At 35.7% G+C, this 24,747-nt stretch overlaps 1 protein-coding gene across 7 annotated transcripts in view; it reads right to left on the bottom strand.

Moving 5' to 3' along the window:
• Nucleotides 1-24,747, bottom strand: part of Rttn (rotatin) — a 159,801-nt gene that overhangs the window by 49,826 nt on the left and 85,228 nt on the right. For all 7 annotated transcript variants that reach the window (XM_074069655.1, XM_074069654.1, XM_074069656.1 and 4 more), the window contains 6 exons: nucleotides 22,087-22,241; nucleotides 21,115-21,334; nucleotides 14,918-15,046; nucleotides 14,435-14,545; nucleotides 10,466-10,624; nucleotides 8,910-8,981 (listed from right to left, as the gene is read on the bottom strand). In XM_074069655.1, coding sequence (XP_073925756.1) covers nucleotides 8,910-8,981; nucleotides 10,466-10,624; nucleotides 14,435-14,545; nucleotides 14,918-15,046; nucleotides 21,115-21,334; nucleotides 22,087-22,241 — 846 coding nt within the window. The remainder of the gene's footprint in view (nucleotides 1-8,909; nucleotides 8,982-10,465; nucleotides 10,625-14,434; nucleotides 14,546-14,917; nucleotides 15,047-21,114; nucleotides 21,335-22,086; nucleotides 22,242-24,747) is intronic.

Genomic DNA, 24,747 nt, shown 5'->3' with positions numbered 1-24,747 from the left:
AATACAAGAATAGGGTCCCAAGGCTTCCATTTATTATCCAAGATCTATGTTACAGATAATGTGGTCTTGTGTGTGTTGCTGAAGTTCAGACCCAGGGCCTTCTGCATGCTAGGCCAGGGTTCTACCATGGAGCTACATCTCTAGCCTACTGTGATCCTTCAATGCATTGCCTTATTTAATTATCTTGAGTGAAGTATTTATCCAAAACCATAGACCCACTCAACATTCCTACTTTCAAAATGTTCTATCTTCTAAGGAAGTTATAACATTCTTAAATGTAGAAAACTTGTCAAACATCCAAGATACATGCTCCCTAACATCAAAAATTAAAGCCTTTATGATAAAAATTCAGAAAAAAATTAATAACCACGATGAAAGGCTGCAGGTATAATTCAGCATTAGAGCACTTGCCTGGTATGTAAAGGAGTTGACCCACGGCATTAAAAAAAAAGGAAAAAAAGTTTATTAGCTTAACTTCAAGACCTAGCAAAAATGTAGTAAGTCAATAAAACAAAATCATTAATGTGGTACAAAAACTTTTCTAAATATATTTCATTAATAATGATTAAAATAATTTTCAACTTTTAATATATGTTACATAAAATTATTCAACTTTTTTTGTAAAACCATATTTCTACCAGTGCTTCCTCTATCAGTTATAGCCATAGTTCTAAATTCACAGTTTAATGAAAATGGGCAAAGGAATGTAAACTGTATAAATCTTGAAAACAGAAGAAAACTTGAATATAGCTCTTTAAGACCTCTCACATGTCTGGTGTCTTTATTCTCTTCAGGCAAACTGAGGCTGATGATTGATTGTACCACCTGCTAAAAAGACAGGGTTTGTCTTCTAAAATCCAACTTTCAGGCTAGTGGAGTGGCTAAGTAGTAGAGTGCCAGCTTACAAGTATGAGGCCCTGAATTCAAATCCCACTGCCACCAATAAAAATTAAGTCCAACTTCCTTTTGTTATAAGTATTTCCAAAATAAGCGAGACATAAAAACACATATATTAGAATTCTTGTAATTATTCTCTGAAACGTAAAATTATTATAAAAAACCTAATTAACCTGATCATATTTTTTCAATGAATATATTTCAGAAAATCCTTTTTGTAATTTCTTCTTTTCTAAGAAAAAACAGATTTAGAAAACAAAGATAACAAGAGAAGTCATAGTAAGGGATATAAAATCTAATTTATGAGCAAAAGAATTTCCCAGAAAACAGTACAAAATGTCTGTGAGTTAGAAAATGAAGATAAGGAGACAAAGAAAATCAATTCAAGAGGTCTTTTATGGGATTCATGTGATTTCAGCAAAGGTAAAACATAATATTATGTTAGTTTTCCATCACTGTGACAAATTAATTACCTGACACAAATCAATTCAAAGGGGGAAAGATTTATTTTGGCTTATAATTTCAGTCCATGGTTGGTTGGCTCCATTGACTTTACATCTGAGGTAAACATGACAGCAGATGAAAGCTGCTCACTCATGACAATCCCGAAGCAGAGAGAGAGTGGCAGGGACATGGACAAAATAAAAATATACCCTCTCAAAAGCCTTCCCCTCCTAAAGTATGCCTGTAATCCAGACATGGGGAAGGAGGAGATCAGAAAGGCACATACTAGGCTCTACTCTTTAGATCCCTGTAACTGATGGGGCTGTCTTTGGCACACTGAGGAAATCGGCATGGTCTAATCACTCCATCTCAGGACTGTCTCCTACCAGTCTGGCCTCAGGTGAGTGCCCAAGCTGCCTGATAACCTCCTGTCAGGGAGAGCTGAGAAGGACAGTATTAGAGGAAAGAACGCTCTCTAGCTCACCAGGGGCCAATGACAAATACATGTGCAAAGAACTGCAAATCTCCAACTAGCTGAAAACATTGTTCTCAAGAATATAAACTAGAATACTGATTTTAAAGCACATATTTTACTCATAGGGTCACACTGTGCCAATAGATTCATTAGTTACAATTGAAAAAAACTAGAAGCAAAGTAAGCATTACATTTAAGAAAAATTAAATAAATAACAAATACATTAAAGATCCTTAACTATATGTAAATTATGATCATTAAAATGACTTTGCATCACCAGGAATTTCTGTTTTGCAAAATAGGATGTCTCACTAAAAGATGAAAAATGTATTAATCACATCAAATATAAAGATAACACATACTACAATAAGAGTCTACTATTTATCAAAACACATAAACAAACACATAGTTATTAGTTTTGTATACTGACAGGGCACAGAAGCAAGGACACCTCAAGAACAATGAGCACATCTAGATGTCAGATCCTGATTCCTAAGTATCACTCTTCTTGGACAGGAATCAGAGACCTTTGAGCAGGTATCTGATTCTAGACCTGAGAGGAGAGGTTCTAGAATACCTTGCTGTTCCAGAAAGTATGGAAACACTCAAAGATTGATAAAAACATGTGAAAAGGACATAATTATCATCATTAAGGGAATCTCTGCCAAAGCTAGAATATGATTATCTAAACAAATAATGAGGGAAATACTTACAACCCATGAAACCAATTAAGAATCCTAAAGTGCACCATGATGTAAATAAGTAAATGAATGAATAATGAATGGGGAAGAAAGGAAAATTCTTCCTTACTGTAGATAATAATCAATGTAGAAAGAAAGGAAACAATTAGAAAATCATTTGCAACAAATGTATAAATATCAGACAAGAATTATGAAAAGAAATTAAAACTAGTGCAAGAAAGCTTGATGAGAAACCTTATAAACATAGTCTCAAAATACCTCTTTGCAAAAAAGAAAAACAATGGAGAAAACAGGCTCCATCCTAACCAAGTAATCAATTTAACATCATCAATAATGCAAAAAACAAGTATGATGAACTGAAAAAATATATCACGTCTATGATTTTTCTGCTAAAAATTCAAAAGCTAAAACATTGATGTACCATATGATCCAGCAATACCACTCTTGGGGATATACCCAAAAGACTGTGACACAGGTTACTCCAGAGGCACCTGCACACCCATGTTTATTGCAGCACTATTCACAATAGCCAAGTTATGGAAACAGCCAAGATGCCCCACCACTGACGAATGGATCAAGAAAATGTGTATCTATACACAATGGAATTTTATGCAGCCATGAAGAAGAATGAAATGTTATCATTCACTGGTAAATGGATGGAATTGGAGAACATCATTCTGAGTGAGGTTAGCCTGGCCCAAAAGACCAAAAATCATATGTTCTCCCTCATATGTGGACATTAGATCAAGGGCAAACACAACAAGGGGACTGGACTTTGAGCACATGATAAAAGCGAGAGCACACAGGGAGGGGTGAGGATAGGTAAGACACCTAAAAAATTAGCTAGCATTTGTTGCCCTCAATGCAGAGAAACTAAAGCAGATACCTTAAAGCAACTGAGGCCAATAGGAAAAGGGGACCAGGTACTAGAGAAAAGGTTAGATCAAAAAGAATTAACCTAGAAGGTAACACCCACGCACAGGAAATCAATGTGAGTCAATGCCCTGTATAGCTATCCTTATCTCAACCAGCAAAAACCCTTGTTCCTTCCTATTATTGCTTATACTCTCTCTACAACAAAATTAGAGATAAGGGCAAAATAGTTTCTGCTGGGTATCAAGGGGGTGGGGGGGAAAGAAGGGGGTGGAGTGGGTGGTAAGGGAGGGGGTGGGGGCAGGGGGGAGAAATGACCCAAGCATTGTATGCACATATGAATAATACAAAAAAATTAAAAAATAAAAATTCACAAGCTAAACTTAATCATTTAGTCATAAGGAAATAGACAGATCTAATTGAAAAATACTAAAAATGCTAACAGCACATACTCTTCAAAAAATACTAAGGCTGGGTTAGAGGAATGGCTGAAGTGGTAGAGTACTTGCCTAGCAAGGGAAGACCCTGAGTTCAAATCCCAATACCACAAAAAAATAAAAACAAAAACATCATATAATGAAACAAAAGCAATTTACAGTGGTTGAAATAAGTCAAAGAAATACTAGTAATTTCACACAAAAAACAAAAGCAACAAAAATGCTAAGGTTGTAAATGTTAAGGACTTAGTTGCTTTCAAGTAAAAGCAACTAAGCAGACATGACATCTATTTATGACGTGTATTTCTGAATTGGACCACCTGATTTGCTTTTTTTTTCTATAAAAGAAAGAGGTGGAACAATTGGAAAAACTTGAGTAATTTCTTAATTTTGGTAACTATTATTATGATTACATAAGAAATGTCCTTCTTGGTTTAAGAAATTACACTTCAGTAATTTCTAAAAAGAAAAGAAGCATTATGTCTATGATTCTCCAACAGATCAGAAAAAAAATATGTAACATTTGGGGACTCTGAGTAAAGGGTATAAGAAAATTGTACTGTTTCTGGAACTTTTCTATAAATCTTGATTTTTTTTTCAAAATAAAATGTATGTGACAATTCAGTCCTATTACAAATGTGGACAGAAAAGCAAGAACAAGTATATTTATATCACAAATCAATAACCCATTATATTTATTGAAATGCGTGATGTTACCTTTACATTTAAATATGATATCATTTTTAAAAATCATTATTCTCTTCTCCCCCTGGAATGCAGGCTCCTTGGGGGACCAGAGCCTAGACAGAAATCGTATTTGTATTCTGTTGAGCCCTAACCTCAGCATGATAAATACCCAAATGAACAAGCAGTTCATGCACGTACTCATAACAGATACAGACCACGGAAAATAATGACAGGTCTGGAATGTACCATGAGACACTAGAAACACACTTCCTCAGATGATCTGACTGCCACAGTGGTTGGATTTGAAAGTGTGAAAAGACCCTACCCAACAACAAGGAAGAAGTCTTTCCTACTGTGTCTCAATGTCACCGCTGGGAAATGAGGCACGATGTTAGTATCTGTTTGTCTTTGATTTAAACTGAAATGGCCACCTTTAGGAAGGAACCACGGAAGGGGAGAGTGGAGGAGAGAAGGGAGGACCCTAGGCAGGGGAGGGTGCCTGTTTTGTCATCACCTCCTAGGATTGGTTCTGGTGCTAACCAAGTCTTACTGTCCTCAAATAACATTCTTTAATTGCTTTCTTCCACATGCAGAGCCCACTCATGAAAAGGCAGTAGTTATCCTATTCTTTCATCCCTGTCATGGACATCGATTCTGTTTCCCACCTTGAGAGAGAAATGCATCGCTGATGATGCTGAGTTTCACTAAATGAACTTCCCATTAACAACAGAATATAGAAGAGCTATAATACATGGAGAGCTCTGTTCTCATACCTAGTAGGAGCCTGGCTTCCCAGCCCCTGAGGGAAGATAAGCCCTTCTTTGAGACCACTCCATTTCTAGTATGTTTTTGTATCCATGAAAACACAATTGTGAAATTATGCTACCAAAACAAAGACTTCATGTTTACTTTATTTACTTAAGATCAAGAAGATAAGCTGAATCACTTTACTGAATCAGCAGACACCTATCTTCTCAATTGTGGGAATCAGGAAAAGTGTTTTTAATTTAAATTAATTACTTAATCTTTTCCTTGTTCCAGAAAAAAATTTAAGTCCTATTACAAGGAAAGGTAAATTTCAACATGATAGTAAAAGCATGGCAGGGATGAAAGAAAAATAAAAAGGCATAAAAAACCTGGAACCAGGAGTAAGGTTTTTTAAAGTACATTAGTTACTTTTTACCTTATATAAACAACTTAAAGGAGCAGTGATTTATTTTGGCTCCTGGTTTCAGTCCATCATGGGTAGGAGGACATGATGGAGCAGGGCAGCTCGTATCATAGTGGCCAGGAAGCAGAGGGACAGATGGCTTTTCACCTTTCATTCCATCTGGGCCCCCAGTCCATGGGGGCCCACATTCAGGGTAGGTCTTCCACCTCAGTTAATCCTCTCTGCAAATGCCTTGCAGACTCACTCAGAGGTGTGCTGTACTAATCTCCTATGTGCATCTTAATCCAATCAAGTTGACAGCCAAGATTAACCATCACCAGTACATACAGAAGAGCTACATGTGATAACAGGGCTCTAAATTTTCTATTACTCAATGATAAGAAGGAAACGCAGGCAATTCACAGAGAATTCCTGTGTTTATATGTTTTTTCTTACTACTCAGAAGTACAATTCCAGACAGTGACATCAAATAGGAACTGTGTGTGTGGGAAACGGTAGTGATCATACAGAGAATGATGCAGAAAGTCCAATGGGAAAAGAGTACCAAAGGGCTTCAATTTGGACTGCAGGCGTCTAAACAAAGTGCACAGCAGTAAGAGTAATTCTCTCTTCAAAAAACATCAAGTATCTATTTAACAAAATAAAGGTTTAACATGGCTCCAAGATATGGTACTCCCTGCTATGTCTTCCAAAGTACTATGAAAGGCACACCAAGTAAATAAAACATTTTGCTGAATAAAATCATCATTCATAATTTGACTAGTGACTTTTAGTTTTAGAATATTGCAGTTGTTTGTTATCCCTTCTTTCTGACTATAATAAACTTGCAAAGGTCACAAATTCTCTGTGATTATACAATTCCATTATTTATACTTGAAGACTATCTTTCTCCCTTTTTATAGCAGCTATCTCTACTCTGGTATTTTAAGTATCACTAAACTTTTTTGAAATCAAGAGACAAACATTAGGTTACCAACTACTTACACTGCTACATGAGAACATTTAGAAACAGTAATCAAAAACAGAGTGTAAAGGAGAAAAAAAGAAAATCTGACTTAATTTTTTAAAAAATTGTTATTTTTCTAATTTTGCACACAACTAGCAAAAATTCCATCATGTTCTGTTTGGAATTGCAGTGCCTCTCAAACTTTTTTGATAAGCCAATTTTCTAGTTCACAGTAGAAAATTATTTTTGTGTTGCAGATTAGAGAGTAACAAAGCCAACAAAGTGCAGTAACTGTGTCTTCAGTAATAAATAGCAACGATCATTTAATTTATAATAGAAAAATGTGAAATTATATTGTACATTATAATGTCCCAAGAGTTTTAACATAACTCAGTAATCTTATTATTCTTGTCTTTTTATTTTATTTTTTTTTGGTAGTATGGGGGTTTGAACTCAGGGCCTTGTTTGTGCTAACCAGGTGCTCTATCACTTAAGCCACATCACCAGCCCTACTCTTACTTTTATATTATTTTATATTATTTCAATAATATAAATCCATTTGCAATACATCACCAAACTTCCTTGTATACAGTGTCACTAGTTTAATAGTAGAAATGATTTGGATCTGAGCAAAATATACTATATTTTTAATGTAGTCGTTGGATAATATACGCTCAAACTATCCTACTATTAACATAAATATATATTCAGTCTTGTCTCTTGTGGTTTTTATTGCAACATAAACTATGAACGAACAACAATTATCAGGAGACAATGTTAAAGAAATTATAACGGAAACAGTGGAAAAGTGGCCTGGGATTTGCAGCAACAGGCAATTAACATGTTAAAGATGGGAGAAGTGCCCAAGGGCTGGTGGCCCAGGCCTCCTCACATTCTAGTTACTCAGGAGGCGGAGATCAGGAGGATTATGGTTCAAAGCTAGCTGCGGCAACAGTTCACAGTTCACGAGATCCCATCTCAAAAGTACCAACACAAAACAGGACTGGTAGAGTGACTCAAGAGGTAGAGCAATTGTCTAGCAAGCATAAAGCCTTGAGTTCAAAACTCCAGAGCCATCAAAAAAAAAAAAAAAGGGATGGGAGAAGTGAACATTCTAGAAGTTAAATATAATCTTAGCATTGACAGCCAACTAGATTATGCTTCGGGGATAGCCCAAAATCTTCCCTTGTGCAGCTCAGCTTGGTTCAGTAACTCCTATAAAGTATATGCTAATGAAAAGTTATACCTGAGGTTTGTACGAGATCCTGAGGAGCATTGTATAACATGAGAAAAACTACAAACTTATAAGATGAGGCTATGTGAACAGGTAAAAGGATAAATACTACATATTACCTCCATAATAAAAGCACTTTTGTATCCTCAAATTATCTACAAATCATAGGCTACAAAAATGTTAGGTAATTATTTACTGACTTGATATCAAGAACAAAACAAAAAAATTAACCTAGTAGAAACCAAAAAAAAAAAAAAGAAGGGTAACGATCTCAAGTATTCACTAATTCAGAAAAACGAAAAGATGCTGACAAAAATGCACATTGAACTATAACAAATGTATTTATTATTAGTAAATTGGAGGGGTGACATAATGAAGTGGATAAGGAAGAGGCTGCCTTACACTCAAGCAAAGGTGTACCACTGACTGGCTATGTGATTTAGGGCAAGCTGCTTAAACCCTCTGTGCTAAGGTCTGTAAGCTATAAAATGGGGATAACAGTTCATGACTTCAACAATTACATAAGTTAGTACCTGTTAAATTTATAGAAGAGTGCCTAGTAGCTGCCATGGTAACCATTTTTTAAATTATTTTTAACATCATGGAGAAAAATGTAAATCTGATCAAGCATAAGAAAGTTTCTAGTTTCATCAGTAATGAAGTATATCCCTTCCCTGGAGTCTACAGGAGACTGGCTCTTGGACTCCATGGTACCAAGCTACAGAGGCTAATTCCCTTATATTAAGTACCACAGTATTTGCATATACTATGCACATCCTATCAGATACTTTAATCTATAGATTACTTTTAATACCTAAATGTAAATGCTATATAAATACTGGTTATGCTATAAGGTTTAGGAAATAATGATAAGAACAATTCAGTTAAGTGCAATTATTTTTTCTTGAAGATTTTCAATCACTGGTGGAATACACAGATGCAGAACCCATGAACACAGAAAGATGACTAAATACTTATGCTGAAAATCTGTCACTAATTAATTTCAAATATCTACTAGGTTGATAATTATTTAAAATCACTCACCTGCCAAGTGTAGTCTTTTAAAATTTCTGAAGGCATTGGAATTACAAGGAGATTCTGCAGAATAAATGCAGCCTGAAAATTAAAATTTAAAGAGTCAATACTGCCATCTTGTTGTCATCTCTGAAATAACCAACATATTGTAATTTAATAATAGAAGATGTTTCTCTGGTGAATTGTATAAGCTGAGAGGTCTTTATGCGAACTGCTAAACTACATTTCTCATTAGATGATTATTTTCTTTGGTGATGACCAAACAGTATATTAAATTATTGCATTAGGGAGTATATTTTTCTTTATTTCATAATTTAGTTTTACATAAAACAAAAACTATTCAGGTAGCATCTAATAAATATGCATTCAGGTCTCCAATATCCCCTTATAGATCACATACACAAACACCCCTCGTTCAAATAAATTCTCTCAATAAAAACTTATTAAATAGAAATATAAATCACAAATGTTCAACTTAATCTGCTAGGACCTGAGATGAATCTTAGAATATTCATGCTAATATAAACACTGATTGCCTATTTAATGAAAGATAATGACATAATAATAGTGGGAGAAGAATAGGGAATTTTAAGATAGTAAAATTCTAACCATCCTTCATTCACTGGAGGTCAATAAAAAAAGCTTTAAGTTAATAAATCGAGAAAAAGCTACAAGCGTAAGTACTGCCATTTAAAAACACAAATGAAAACAAGTTCTTTTTCAGGCCAGGTATAGTGGTATATGTCTGTAATCCCAGCTATTAAGAAGGTAAAGATAGGAGGATTGCAAGTTCAAGGCCAGCCTGTGCAAATTTAACTCACCCCTATCTGAAAAACAAACTAAAAAAGTAAAAGGACTAGTGGTATGAATCAAGTCGTACAGTGCTTGCTTACCAAGTTCCAGGGTCTGAATTCACTCCCCACTACAAAAAAAAAAAAAAAAAAAGAAGAAGAAAGGGGAGAAAGAGAAGGAGGGGAAGAAGTAAGGGAGGGAGGAAGGAGAGACAAAGAGAAAACTGGCCTTTGAGTCTGGAATTGCAGACTGGCTTACGATGGGCCTAAGGAACCTCTGTTTTTCATAAGCCTCTAAGAATTGACTACTGTTTTTTAAAACTATTTGCATGAATCATCACTTGGGCAGAAGCAACAATAAAAAGAAAACTAAATTAGGGTTTAATTTTCTTCTCATGTTACATGATATATACTACCAAAAGGTATTGTTTTAAAACCACAATGTCTTCATTAAAATTTTATAAACATTAGCAATCCATGCATGCTAAGGTAAAAGCAATTGTTCTCTATGAACTAGTTTTCAGTGTGTAATAAAACAGAAGAATTCATATTAAAATACAAAGTATTCTGCTTTGATCTTATCAGAATGAAGGACTCCAATTTTTACTGTAAATTAATACCCTTTTCTATTCTCTGTTATTTTATTTGGGTTTTTCACAGTCAGAACAGATAGTGGTCTGTGGTCAGTGCATCCTGTTGAGCAGTGGGTCACATATGGTCAGACAATGCTGTAATGAATTTCTAGGAGGCAGGGTGATGAAAAAACAGACATACCTCCCGGCGCACTGCACTACATTCCAGGTGGTCCAAAAGGATGCTCACCACGGTTCCCCAGAGTCCACCAGAAATGTTCTGACAACTGTTTGCCAGGGCTACACAGCCAGGCTCAAGAGTGGTCAGTGCTGATCCTAATCCCAGTGAAGTGAATCTTACCTATTAAGTTAAAGAGAATGGTGTCAAATCTAAGAATACTATTTCTGATAGATAAAATATCCTAATTCATAAATATGGCAACGGCTTTACAAACCAAATGATGTAGGACACTTACAGAAGACAGTATCAAGTTTATGAATGAATACGACTAAAAGAAGGCAGTAATACAGAAAATAAAGTTGAATATAAGCAAATGTGACATGAAGTTAAACCAGGTAGGTTTAAATAAGAAGCATGAAAATGAATTTACAGTCCTTTTTTACAGGGAGAGCATAGAGAACTGACATACATCTTATGAATACAATTCCTATTTTATTCCTCATTCTTAAAAAAGGTACTTGCTATTTTGTTCTACCTTTCGTAATTTTTTTAGGTTTTTTTCCCCCAAATAAATGGTTTTAACTTTCTTGAAACCTTTTTTCAAAACAAAGAAGCAGAAGTAGGCATTTTCAAGGCATTCAGTATTTTCTCCAAAATTAGTTTAAGAGAAAAAAATTTCAAATAAGATCAATGCAGTGCAATATGCTTGTACCACTACTATTCGACTGAAGTATTTTTCAAGTGACATATTTTGGTGAATTTCTGAATTCTAACCAAAAAATAAACTTTTGAACATAGCTATAGTGTAAAAATGACAGTCAGAACACAGTAAAGGAATAAAGCTGGTTGCAAAGTGCCTAAAACAATGCAACCTCTACTAAGTTCAGATCAAGTATTTCTACATATCAAGATTTCTTATTGTAATAGGATTTAAACATTTCTTGTTCAAAATAGAGAACAAATAGCTAAAACTATTTAAGGTCATTTAATGATGTAAATTTTTATATTACAATATAAAGTTACTTATAATAAAATTTTTATTTATAATTTATAATTAAAACTTTTATTACAATGGCACTATTCCAGTAAAGAGCACTTAAATGTCACTAGGCTTTATAACACAATTTCCAACTATCCTTCTAGACTATTTGAAAATGGCTGAGATTTTCCAATAATTTTCCACTATTCCACTGCAAGACAATAATGAATTCTATGATGTTTTTTCTCTCCTATTTTCAATTGGTACACTAATGAATTTGATTTAAAAGTGTACCTTATGCACTGACCTGGGATTCCCCCAAAACTCCTATGCTAAAGCTCTACTGCCCCATGTGACTATGTTTGGAGATAGAGATGGAGCTTTGCGATTTTCACAGGTGGGCACCACCTCACTGGGACAGATGGACCTAGAAATCTTTGTCCGTGAGCTTGCATCATAGAGCCATGGGAGAAGGCAGCCATCTGCATCCCAGGAAACTGCCCTCATTAGAAACCAACCATGCTCCCACCTTGCCATTGGGCTTCAGAGACCAAAATATGGGAAGAAAATGTTCTGCTGTTTCAGCTACCTGGTCTCTTGTAACCTGAGCACATTAACACAGATTTTGCACCAGTTAAGTGAAACTACTGCTGAAACAAGCATCTAAACATATGGAAAAGATTTTTGAACTGGGTAATAGGTTAGAAGCTGCAGAGTTTTGAGGTACATGTCAAAAATATGAATGTGAAGGTTAATTCTGGGTATGATGTCAGAAAGAAATAAGCATACTATTGTAAATACATTATTAGAGGAGAGATCCTTATAAAGTGGCATTGTGTTATGGATAAGTGACCCCCTTAAAGCTCAATTATGCCTTGTTAAAGGCTTGGTCCCCAATTATGGAACTATTTGGAGATGGTAGAACCTTTAAAGGCAGGGCATAGATGGAACTTTTCTGTTCATATGGTAGCATGCCCTTGAAGAGGATACTGAGACTCCTTCCTCCCTGCCTTCCTCCCTCCCTCTCTGATTAGGGGTGTTTAGTTCCACCAAGATATTTCATTGAAATGCTTCTTCTGGTACAGCAGTTATAAGTCAAAATCTTCACAAAAAAGAGTAGGAAGAACACATGCACTAGTATGGTAACTGGCAAGAGCAGACCGTATGAGCAAAAGGTGGCTGTGCTGGTGTACCCTGCAGAAGTTATCTCTATAGAGGCAGGGGTTAGTGAAGTAGGAACAGTCAAGTTTAGCAGAGACAGAAATATTCTTCTCCCACATCTACTAGCCACCACAGTATTTTTAAAGGAGCATGTATTAAAAGCATTTAGTTGTGTTTTTTAAGTTATCATCTACTGCTGCTCCATTTCTTCTTGCTTCTTATTCTGATGTGATGTCCTAGCAGCCTTTGGTATCATATTAGGAATCCTATTAATAATTAGATAGTTATTTCCAACTCTTGATTAATCCATTCATTTGTTGATGCTTCATATCTGAATAGCTTTGTGGAAAGTAGGCCAACCAGGAACTACAGCAGCAGCCAGTTGAAGGTGCAGGACAGCTCTACCACCTTCTCAGTCTAGCTGTTATCAGTCAGGAACTACAAAGTAGCAGGCACCTATAGAAGACCAGATGGTGGGCATGTGTCTCCCACAGTGCTCATCAGGCAAGCCTACAGATGCTCTGCTCAGCATGGTCTGAGTCCTTGACCAGCGCTGGCCATGTTCTGCTCTCCTCACACTCCTCTATTCACATCTCTTCTTTCTTTTTGCAGGTTTGCTTTACCATGAGCTCCCACCATGCTGTACTGCCTCACCAAAGGGCTGAAACCTTTAAAATGGTAAGCCCTGAAGTACAGCCACCAACAGAGCTGTGGGGAAGGGGGGCTGAGGCTGTCCTTCCATGGGCCTATAAGCCACAATAATCAAGCCATCTTGAACCTTAGGATCTAATGGAATTTGCCTTGAGAGGCTGTGGACTTGCTTAGAGCCATCATTTTTTCCTTCATGCCCATCTCCTCCTTTTGGACTGGGAATGTTTGTCTCAGGACTGTCTTACCATCATATTTGGAAATATACAACTTGTCTCACAAATTCATATCTGGAGAGGAATTTTTTCCTCAGGATGAACTGTACCTAAAATCTCATCTATGCTCAATTTAGGTAATATTTAGGTAAGACTTTGGATTTCAAATTTTAGAGTTGATGCTACAATGAGTTAGGATGTTTGGATCTATCCTTATCTCAACCAGCAAAACCCCTTGTTCCTTCCTATTATTGCTTATACTCTCTCTACAACAAAATTAGAGATAAGGGCAAAATAGTTTCTGCTGGGTATTGAGGGGGGGAGCGGGAGGGGGTGGAGTGGGTGGTAAGGGAGGGGGTGGGGGCAGGGGGGAGAAATAAACCAAGCCTTGTATGCACATATGAATAATAAAAGAAAAATGAAAAAAAAAAAAAAGGATGTTTGGATCTATTGATATGGAATGAATGCACTTTGTAGGAGAGAACATGAATTTTGGAGTATGAAAGGAAGAAAACCACAATGAACTGGATCCCTCCAAAAATCTTATGTTAAAGCCTTAAGCCCCAATGTGACAAGAATGGGAGGTAGGGCTTCCACGAGTAGTTAAGATTAAATGAGGTAAAAAGGGTGAGATCTTAATCCAATAGGATTAAATCCCTCCACACACACATCCATACACATACAAAGGAAAGGTCAACACACTATAAGAAGGTGGGTGTCTATAAGCCAAAGAGAGCTCTTGGCAGAAATTCACTATGCACTTGGATCTTGAACTTCCAGCCAGTAGAACTATAAGAAAATAAATTTCTCTTATTTAAGTCACCGATTCTATAGTATTTTATTATGGCATCCTGAACTATGACATGGGTTAAATAAAACATAGCTATAATAACTACAATAATTCCATAAGGTAAATATGCACAAGTGTACATTTGTTTCATGGTTTTCAATCTAAACACAATGGACTTGGTTTTCCTTTACACTGACCTCTGGGTCCCGATCAACCCATAGTGGAATTAACCAGGCCAATCCTTGTTGAGTAGGAGCATGTTCTTCACTGTGACTACCCAAAGGCAAGAACCAAAGTGGCATCCATTCCTAGAATGAAAAAAACGGAGAACAGAAACACTTTAGGTGATTTTAGGGAGTATGAAAAATAATTTCAAATTATTAAAGATCAAAACAAAGAAAAATGAATTTAAGACTTGGCTTCAATCCATTACTTGACCAAAACAATGCAAACAAAAATCTCAGCTTCTCCTAAAAGATTTAGCCTAACAATTTTTCTACAGAAGCTATTTTTGTCATTATTTGGCCAAAATGTAGTTTTCTGAAAAACAGATTTTGACCAAAATAAATTTCAAAAGAAACATTTCCATGTATCAGGCTTATAGGCTTAAAATGTGTTAGACACAGCACATTCCTTTTTCAGTAACTGTTCAGAAGACAGGCAGCTTTTAATGTTCTCACCGAGCTCGGAGCCTGGGCTATCATCTCATGAGATAAGTGAAGCAAGCAAAGAACTGTGCTCTTTGTAACACCTTTTCCCATGAAGGACATAGCATTTCCTCCACGTTCCACATAAAAAGAAGTAATTACCTAGAAAACAAACGTGAACAATTTCATGGTGTTTTATTTTTAATTGTATATAAAAATAAATATATAACTTTTTACTGATTTATTAAGTCTTAACCACATAAAGTTATAATAATCTTAGTTTACACACTTAAAAGTAGCTACAATAATAAACGTATGTTATGTGTATTTTACCATAGTTGAAAACACTCTTAGTCAAACATTTGTTCACATTGGAATCTGTACTATCCTACTAGGACATTTTTAAGATTTAGAATATGTTTATAACATTTTTTAAATTGTGTAACATTAAGTCAAAAAGTTTATAAGTATCTTGTTGAAAAGTATATATAGAAACTCCTAATGCTATAAGATTCATTAACTACCAGGGTTATGCTAAATTTCTTGAATTATGGTTTAAACACAAGTACACACTTCCCTCACTTCTGTGGGGGAGGGTGATACTGAGGTTTGGACTCAGGCTTTTGCACTTACTAGACAGATGCTCTACCACTTAAGCCACATCTTCAGCAATTTTTGCTCTGGTTATTTCAGAGATGAGATATCCCTTTTTGTCCAGGCAGGCCTGAGCCACAATTCTCCTATTTTATGCTTCCCCCTGTAGCTGGGATGACAGGCATACCACCATGCCCTTAAGTTTTTTCCCCTGAATTGGGGTTTGTGAACATTTTTGGCTCAGGCAGGCCCTATCTCAGCCTCCCGTATGGCTTGGGTCACAGGTGTGTGCCATGGCACCCATTTATTGGTTGACATGGAGTCTTGCAAACTTTTTGTCCAGGCTGGACTTGAACTTTGACCCTATTGATCTCATCATCTCCAAGTAGCAGGGATTACAGGCACCTCACTTCTGAGTAATCTTAGATTTCTACTGCATACTTCTGTATACACTTATTATTTAAATTGCTGGTCCTCAATTTTTTTCTCTTCCACATGTCCGAGAAAACTGACACGCTTTCATCAAGAACAACAAATGAAGTGCTCTTCACATGAAGGGACAGTTACCTAGCTGAGAAGCTGAATCACAAAAGTCCTTCTATGGGACTTAGAAAATCCTTTCAACTATGTGGCAGACTCTTGGACCATATCTAAATAAATCATATATTTCCCCAAACAGTTGCTCAGTGGCTCTTTGTGACCTGATTATATAAGAAGACTCTTCATAGTTTGTCATCTCTTAAATTAAAAAATCCAGTGAGACAAAGAATCATCTGCAATTCATAAATTTTAGTCTATCATTTGGTTTCTTTTTGTTTTGTCTTTTCAACTCATACAGCAAAGCATACATACACACAACACATTCATTAAAGTGATAATTAATGTAAGTAGATAATTTAGAGGCTTTGATCTAAATTACAGTTTCCACAAATCAAATCATTTAAAATTGAATCTCAAAAGTAAAACAAGATTGACCATGGGTTAAGAACTATAGGTAATAGCTACATGGGCTCTACTACTCTTTCAACATATGTATTTACTTGGCATTTCCATAATTAAAAATTTAAATTTTTGTCTGAAGCATTAGCTCATACCTGTAATCCCAGATACTTGGGAGGCAGAGATTGAGAGGATCACATTTCTATGTCATCTCAGGCAAAAAGTTAGAAAAACCCCAGTTCAATCAGTAAGTCCAGTGTAATGGTGCGTGCCTGTGATCCCAGCTAGGGAAGAGGCATAAGAAGGACAATCATTTTGCTTGAAGCCCACCCAGGCAAAAATGGAAGACCCTATCCATTAAAACATCTAAAGTAAAAAAGGTCTGGGAGACACGGCTCAAGCTTCAAGTGGTAGGAGCACCTGCTTTGCAAGCCTGAAGCCCTGAGTTCAAACCCAGTTCAGTGGAGATAGCTAAGTCATCAATGGATATATCTAACATCTGTATAGTGATTTTATTCCTAACTTATGAATGATAAACCAAGAATTTTGGTACTACTGCCTTTCAACTTAACCTTTTGTCAGATCTCTGGAATTATACATTATATATCTGATTTTAAGGATTAAATTACCATAGCTCACTTATTTATCAAAATTAATCATGAATAGTTTAAAAAAAGTCTTCACCACTACTGTAAGCAAATACTTGTACTAAAGCTTCACTACATAGAAACAAAATAATCAGATATTAGAAATATGGCTTCCTTACAAAAAAGAATCAGCTTTAATTACTGAGAAATTATGAAGGAAATGAGCAGGACAACAATGGCTCTGTTTTCATGTCCACTCACACAAGCTTTACTTTATTCTTAAAAATTTGAAGTTAGTCAATAGTACAATAAAGAGACCTGCTTACCTAGTAGATTAAGCAGAAAATCAAGATTAAATGTGACTCTGCTACAATTTCTAACAAAACAACTGATTTCTTCATATTATTTTCCTGTCACTTGATATAAAGGTTTTCTAGATGTTTTGAGGCATGAAATAAATTCCTCTGCTTATACCAAATCAAGATTTGTTAAGGTTTTCATAAATATATTAATATTATAAACCAGGACTATAGTTTTGTTTTTTTTTTTTGGGTTTTTTTTGTGGTACTGGGGTTTGAACTCAGGGCCTCACACTTGCTAGGTAGATATTCTACCATTTGAGCCATACCTCTAGCCCAAGGGACTACACTCTTAATCTATTCCTTGGCTAATGAACTGCTGATTTTTATTACCTCAAAGAAAACTGAACTTAGAATGCCTGGATTTCTTGCCTTTTGTTTTTCAGTACCATAAGCAGCTCGTTTTAATTTCGAGTATTTGAAACATAGTTGTTGAACTCTCCCTTCTTACACAATTTCAAAAAAAGCACTTTTTGATAGCTTTCAAATACAAACAATACAATATTTAGTCTTCCTTCCTTCCCTCCCTCCTTCCTTCTTTCTTTTGTGGTACTGAGGCTTGAACCCAGGGCCTACACCGTGAGCCACTCCAAGGGTCTCATGAACTATTTGCCCGGGCTGCTCTGAACTGAGATCCTCCTGATCTCTGCCTCTGAGTACCCAGGATTACAGGTGTGAGCCACTGGTGTCTGGTTTAGCTTCTATTTCAATTACTACTATAACAGTAAGTATCTTTGACCTGAAGACAGAGAAAACTCATTCTGTAGAGGAGCTGTGTTCCATAAAATGTTTAAAAATCATCACAACTAATGCCATAAATAAGGTACTTGTTTGTTGAATTATATTTTAACTGCATTAGAGAAACTGACTTAAAAAATACAGCTAATTTTTTAACTAATATATGTTTAAAAATTCATGGGCACTTTGTAGCATGGAAAATTAATCAGTATACTGACAGTATGTCCTTTTACAATGCCTATAATTATTTAAGAAAATATAAAATTTGGATATATTAAAATTCATTTTAAATTTTATAGTACTGCCAACAGTATTGACAATTTTTCAGTCTTTTAAAAAAACTGAATGTGCTTTTGGAAAAATAAATCTAGATTAAAATCTGAAGCATGATTTATTATTGACTATACAAATATCACCTAAAGCATTATTTAATAATAAAAGTACAAAAATGAAACATCATTTAAATTCATTTAAGTCCCATGTTATGCAAATTGTAACCTAATTTTTATATTGCATGTAAAATATATACTAATTAAATGACTTACTATTTATTCACAATGTAAAAATTATTGTGTTTAAGCCAATGGGGTAGCCTTGCCATGGGATTGTGGAAATGGCTGAAAGACATAAACTTCCATAGGTATATGATCGAAAATAGAGACCAAACAATACTTATTGCCTGTCTAACTATGGAAGCAAGCTTACTGAAGGGAAGTGAATAAATGAGCTAGATCTCAAACTTTATGTAGAGATCCACATCCTCCAGAAAGGAAACTATGAAAGAAATGCTCTTTTTTTTTTTTTTTTAAAGCTTCCTCATTTGAGAATAGCTAAACACAGCAGAAAATTCAGAGTTGTAGAAAAAAATAAATGCAAGATTATCAAGTCTTATGTACATGGAAAATAAAGGTTATATGCTTTTAGAAAGATAATCTGGTGGTGGATAGAGATAATATGATGGCAAACAGGAACCTGCAGCAGCAAAAGGAACAGGAAGTTAGAGATGCAAATTGTTCAAAAAATTCCAGGTCTACAATGCCCATCCCTGTCGATTAACTGATTCATCTTTTATAATCTAACTTCAGTATGCCTCCTCAAGAGTTTTTCCTGAAGTCCTAATACAGTTTATGATTCCAACCTATGGCTATCATGATACTTTCAGGGCAAAATAAGGTTAACAGATTTGAGGATTAAGGAAACAATGAGCCATTATTAGATTCAGACACTATTATGTAAATGGCAAAAGCAAGAATAATCAAAGGTGCTGCTCGAGTGCCCCTGACACAAGATGACACTGGCACAAAGGAGCCAGGTAACTGCAATGCAAGTGGCAGGGCACTCTGTTGTTGTGAAGGGTTTGACAACCTACAGGTGTACAACCTATAGGTGTCTCTCTCCAAAGGGAGAGAAACAGAAAACCCAGAGTTCATCAGACGTAGGAGGCAAAAGAAAGAGGCTCCTAACAGACTTCTAACACATGGTAAGGCAGTCAGAATCAATCTCCCAGTAGTTCCTCACTAGCCTCCCATTCTGGATTCCAGAAGAATCTCCAGAAATTCTGACAAGACTTAGATCAGCTCTGGTTAAGCCTTGTCTATGTGACTCAAGTGCTTACATACAAGACTGCCAGTACACTGTGACAAATCTTCACTTACAGAACTAAGCATACCACATCATTGTTACATTTCCTATATCATACTGAAAATATTTTGAACCAAACGATGAAAGCATGGCATATCAAAATGTGTGGAATACAATTAAAACCCCTTAGAAGGTCATTGGAGCTGAAAAATGTGTACTTGAGAAAAGGCAAATAAATAAATAAATAAATAAACAAATAAATAGAAATCAATAGGGAAAAAGCTAAAAAGCTTTTAAGAGAAAGACTGATACAGACTAAGGTTCATCCTTTGATAACAAAAATACAATATATCACCATTAGTGAGATGATTCGAGAAAACACAGAAGGGAATAATTAATATTTGGAATGACAGGAACTACAGATTCAGTAGACATTTAAATGATGAAAAATTTTAAAATGAATTAGAAATTTTAGATAAAATGTTTTAAATTCTACAAAAACTAAAAGTGACATAAACATTATTAATTCTAAATCTATTAAAAAATTTACTATGTTATTTACAATCCTCCCCAAAAGAAAGCTCCAAGACTGGATTGCTTCATCATCAAATTTTACTAAAAATTAAAAATTAAAGGGCATTGCTCTGAAAGTGGAAACAAGGGTAGCTAGGCACCAACTAATTCTCACCAAAAGACAAGAGTGTTCACAGCAGTGTTACCTAAAATTGCCCTAAACTGGAAGAAAATGAAAAACCAAATTTCAACACTGTCATATACAGAATGCCATATGAAGTGAAACTAAATTTTACCTACAGGAAGCCAAATGAACAAATCTCATAAGCAAACTATTGAAAGAAACCCAACTTGAGCATGACCCATTTATACAAGATCTTTAAAAATCAGAATTTTATATTTTTTTTAAATTAGAAATTATTTCATATACAAACACAGGACACTTAAGTGGTAAAAGATCAAGAAATGCAAAAACTGTAGAATACCAAAAAAATCAAAGTGCCTTTCAGAAAAGGAGTGGAGAACAAGGGCAGTGTGATGACTGCTCCTAGGGTACCGTCTACATTCTGTTTTTGGATCTGGGAGTAATTACATGGTGCTCACTGTGCTATAAATGTATATTTTGTTTATTTTCTGCATGTGTTGAATTTCAGTTAAAAGGTTAAAGTGAATGAATTACCTTAATAAAGAGACTTAAATATAAGCTTTGTTTTTTCTGAAAATGAGAATATGCATAAGAATGATCTTACATACACATTTGTTAATAAAATTATTAAAATACTTAACCACTATGATGAGTTATCTAAATACTATATAATAATCTACCTTAAATACAGTAATCCATAATGCACTTGTGCTTGGTATGCAGTAAAAGTAATCAATGCATAGCTCCTATTTGACAGTTGTTATTTTAACTTACTTCCAGGAGACCTGACAAGTACTTCACACAAATATCAAATGGTTTGGTGAGAGGAGAATGTGAGCTCCATCCCGGATGTGCAGTGAGGTGAGCCATCCCTCGTAAGGTCCGCTCCAGGGAGGGCAAGCCATAGAAATGTGGTGCATCTGTGACTCTCAGACACTGGAGCAGCTTCAGAGATAGCTGTGTTTGGAAAACGTAAAGAAGCTCCAAGCATTTCCTGTAAATGTAAAAGAGGCAAAAATCAAGCACAGAGCAAGTGTAATGGGCTTAACAGACTATCTTATTATCAACAGGGGGTCACTTAGACACATTCCGCCTCTTCCATCTTTCTCCCTATGCATCTTTTCATGTGTATCCTTATCATAGCTTTCATAGTAAATAAGCAAACCTAAGTAGGTGTATTCTGAGTTCTGTGGACCACTCACACAAATTAATCAAACCAAGAAAGGGGTTTGGGGAACCCTAACTGTAATGGGTTGGCCACAAGCACAGGGAAAACAACCAAAGCTGGCCACTGGCATCTAAAGTTGGTGGTACATTCTCAACAACCTGTGGGATCTGATGCTATCTCCATATAGGAAGTGTCAGAATTAAAGTAAATTCAACAACACACAAGTGGTAGTCAGTGCTGCAAGACTGTTGGCTTGCTAATAGGTAGAAATCTACACATCTGGTATCAAAAGTCTTCTGTGATGATTGTGATATAAGAGAAAAGGAAAAACAGACATTTCACATGTTTTCCAATACAGTGAGAGAGAGAGAGAGAGAGAGAGTGTGTGTGTGTGTGTGTGTGTACTGAAGGAGGCTGAGAGTTATAACCCGGCTTCAGAGCTTGATGTTAACTGATTAGTACTGAAATACTTCCATCTTTTATTTTAATTTTAAAGAATAAGAAGTAAAACTCTAGAAATCAAAGGAAAACTAGGTTTCATGCAAATGTACCCAAACCTTCAATGATACAAATGGTACCTGTCAGTAACTGTTGTGATATTAAGCAGCAAGGTATTAAAAAGAGCAATCAGTTCTTTCTGAAGTTGCTGCCTGACAGCAGTCCGGATGTCATCTGTTTCTTCCCGAGCCTGTGACTCTGTCAGAACCAGCAGGTCTAACAGCGGGTTTGGATTCTTAAAAAATGAAATTTATAAAAACACATTTACTCTCTACATATTTTTGCTGTTATCTATGTTCTGGATTAACTAAGAGTTACATTATATAACTAGTAACATAGGTAGGTCTAGTTCTTAAGTGCATTAATAAAGACTTTCTAAACACAAAAGGGATGTAACACATTACCTCAACAAGAAGGTGTATCTATTATAGAAAACTGAGAAAACAGAGCAGAGTGCAAGAAAAACAAAATCAAGCATAATCACTCCTCACAGAAACTCCAATTATTGCTGAGTAAAAATATAAAGAGAGTTATATATTTTAAACAAAATTGCTATTAAGTGGAAAAAATCCACTATTGAAACCATTTTTTCTAATTAATGTTATTATTGGCATTTCCTCAAAAACTTTAATGTGTGATTGTTTGTCAAACATATGATTTGTAAAATTTGTCCCATTTTTCTAACTAAAAAACTTGCTGCTTAGGGCTATATAAAACAATTATTTCTAATAATACTGAGAGTAGAAAATGTTATATTAACCAGTAGGATTAATAGATAGATGGGATATTGTCACATTGTGCTAAAAAGAGAAAGAAAATAAGGTTTCCTTTAATTTTTGTATTAAACTGGAAGATTTGCACTTTTCTTTCCATCTTACAGAGTAAGGTTCTGGAGAGTATGCTTCAATAAAATACACATGACTATAAATAATATAACCAAGAACTTTTGGAAAGAATTAGAGAGAAATGCTTTGCTTTAACTTATGTCTTAAAAATAATTTTATGTCTTAAAAATAATTTTTTATGTCATAAAAATAATTTTTATGTCTTAAAATTATTTTTTCTCAGTTTTTCCTTTTATCTTAAGCAACCGTTGCATCAATTAACACTACATACAACTGCAAAATCCATGTTTCACAATGAATAAGAGAAACAAGATACATACTTATTATATCATAAAAATAAACATATCTTCTATAGTATTCTTAGCCCTAAATACCAAAGGCTGACTTATAATCACATACATAAGAAAGTCAAAAATTTTTTCTTGCTGAGGTATTTAAAATGGAGCTGCTACTCTCTGTGGCCTCTAATTTGGAATCTGCCAGGTATAGGATGGGTAGTCTCAGTTGCTGTCAGGTCTGTTCCTTCTCAAATAAGCCAAACTATATACAGCAGAATGCAAGCAGAGCCCCAACCTGCCTCTCCTCACCTGCCAGCTGAGGGCTGAGACCACACTGTTCACAGAAGGGCTACATTCACTCCAGAAGCATCTGTATGTACATCCTAGGACATGGACACAACAGGATCTGCTCACAAGCTTCTCTCAGAGTGGAGTCTATGTACTGATTGGGTGGGTTCCAACTCCTGAGACCCTTGGTCAGTGTACCCATGGATATGACAAATGTCCAAGCCATGGATGGAGTATAGGATGGAAAAAGCATCTGACCAATGCCATCTGAGCTGGTGGAGGCAGCAGCAGAAACTCAGTGATTCACCTGCCTTGGTCCCCGTGCTCTCAGTCACAGGGAGCACCAAGCTCTCATGCAAATCCACCCACAGTTGGTCTTGCTCGTCTACACAAAGGTCTACCAATATTAAGTGGAAACACCTTCTGCTTCCCTCAATATCACAGACAACGCTTCCCACCACACAAGAGTTCTCAGCAAATTTGTAGTTACTTCCCCGGACCTGAACTATTTCCGGGGTGGCCAGGTGCTATGCCAGAGAAGAGAAGAAGCCACTGGGTTTTGGAGCTTTAAAAATGCAGGGACTTCTGATTCCCCAAGCAGTAGGCTCAGATCATAGGACTCTTCTTAAGATGGATGGCTCCCAGTTACAGCACTATATAGAATATGTTGGGATGTGCAAAGAAGACTCTTCTCCAGTGCCATCCCTCTGGCAAATCCCTCATCTCCTGTCTGCTGAGACTGTAAAGTTTGCAAGTTGACAAACTCTGTGCTTGTGGAAGGCACTGGGTCATTCCCTTTTTTACCTATTGACCCTACCAAGTGCTCAGTGCTAGGGCTCTGTTTTTCTTACTATTCTAATATCCAATATCTATAGGTTCACGTGGTCACTGACTCTCTAATGTTGCCTTCCAGTGCTTTCCTATGACACCTCCTCTTCACCATGCAGCTACCCAGCTGTTGTTTGGGCTCAGCCTTGTGCAGGAGGCAGGTGCTAGGTGTCTATAACCCACTGTATTCCCTTCTCCATTGCTCAATGATTTTCCTATTGCTATATACTATATGCAAAGTTTCACATTCAAACTAAATTAATTCAATTACTGCACAGATTTTTAAGAAAGATTCTAAAACTAAAACCTACTGTATTTGCTATTTTCATAACCCAAAGCAATCATAATTTCCAGAATACAAGAACTCTAACACCAAAAGATATGCACCAAAAGATTATTTTACAGCTTAGTTTTAAAAATAAAATACAAATGGGTAAAAAGATTATGAAGTCATAAAAAAATTGACCAAACCTCAATTTGAGTTATTGAGAAATCCAGAGGG

Source organism: Castor canadensis, chromosome 4, assembly GCF_047511655.1.
Source record: "Castor canadensis chromosome 4, mCasCan1.hap1v2, whole genome shotgun sequence".
Lineage (NCBI taxonomy): Eukaryota > Metazoa > Chordata > Mammalia > Rodentia > Castoridae > Castor > Castor canadensis.
Note: the sequence above shows the minus strand (reverse complement) of the source record. Positions and strands in the feature narration are given on the sequence as shown.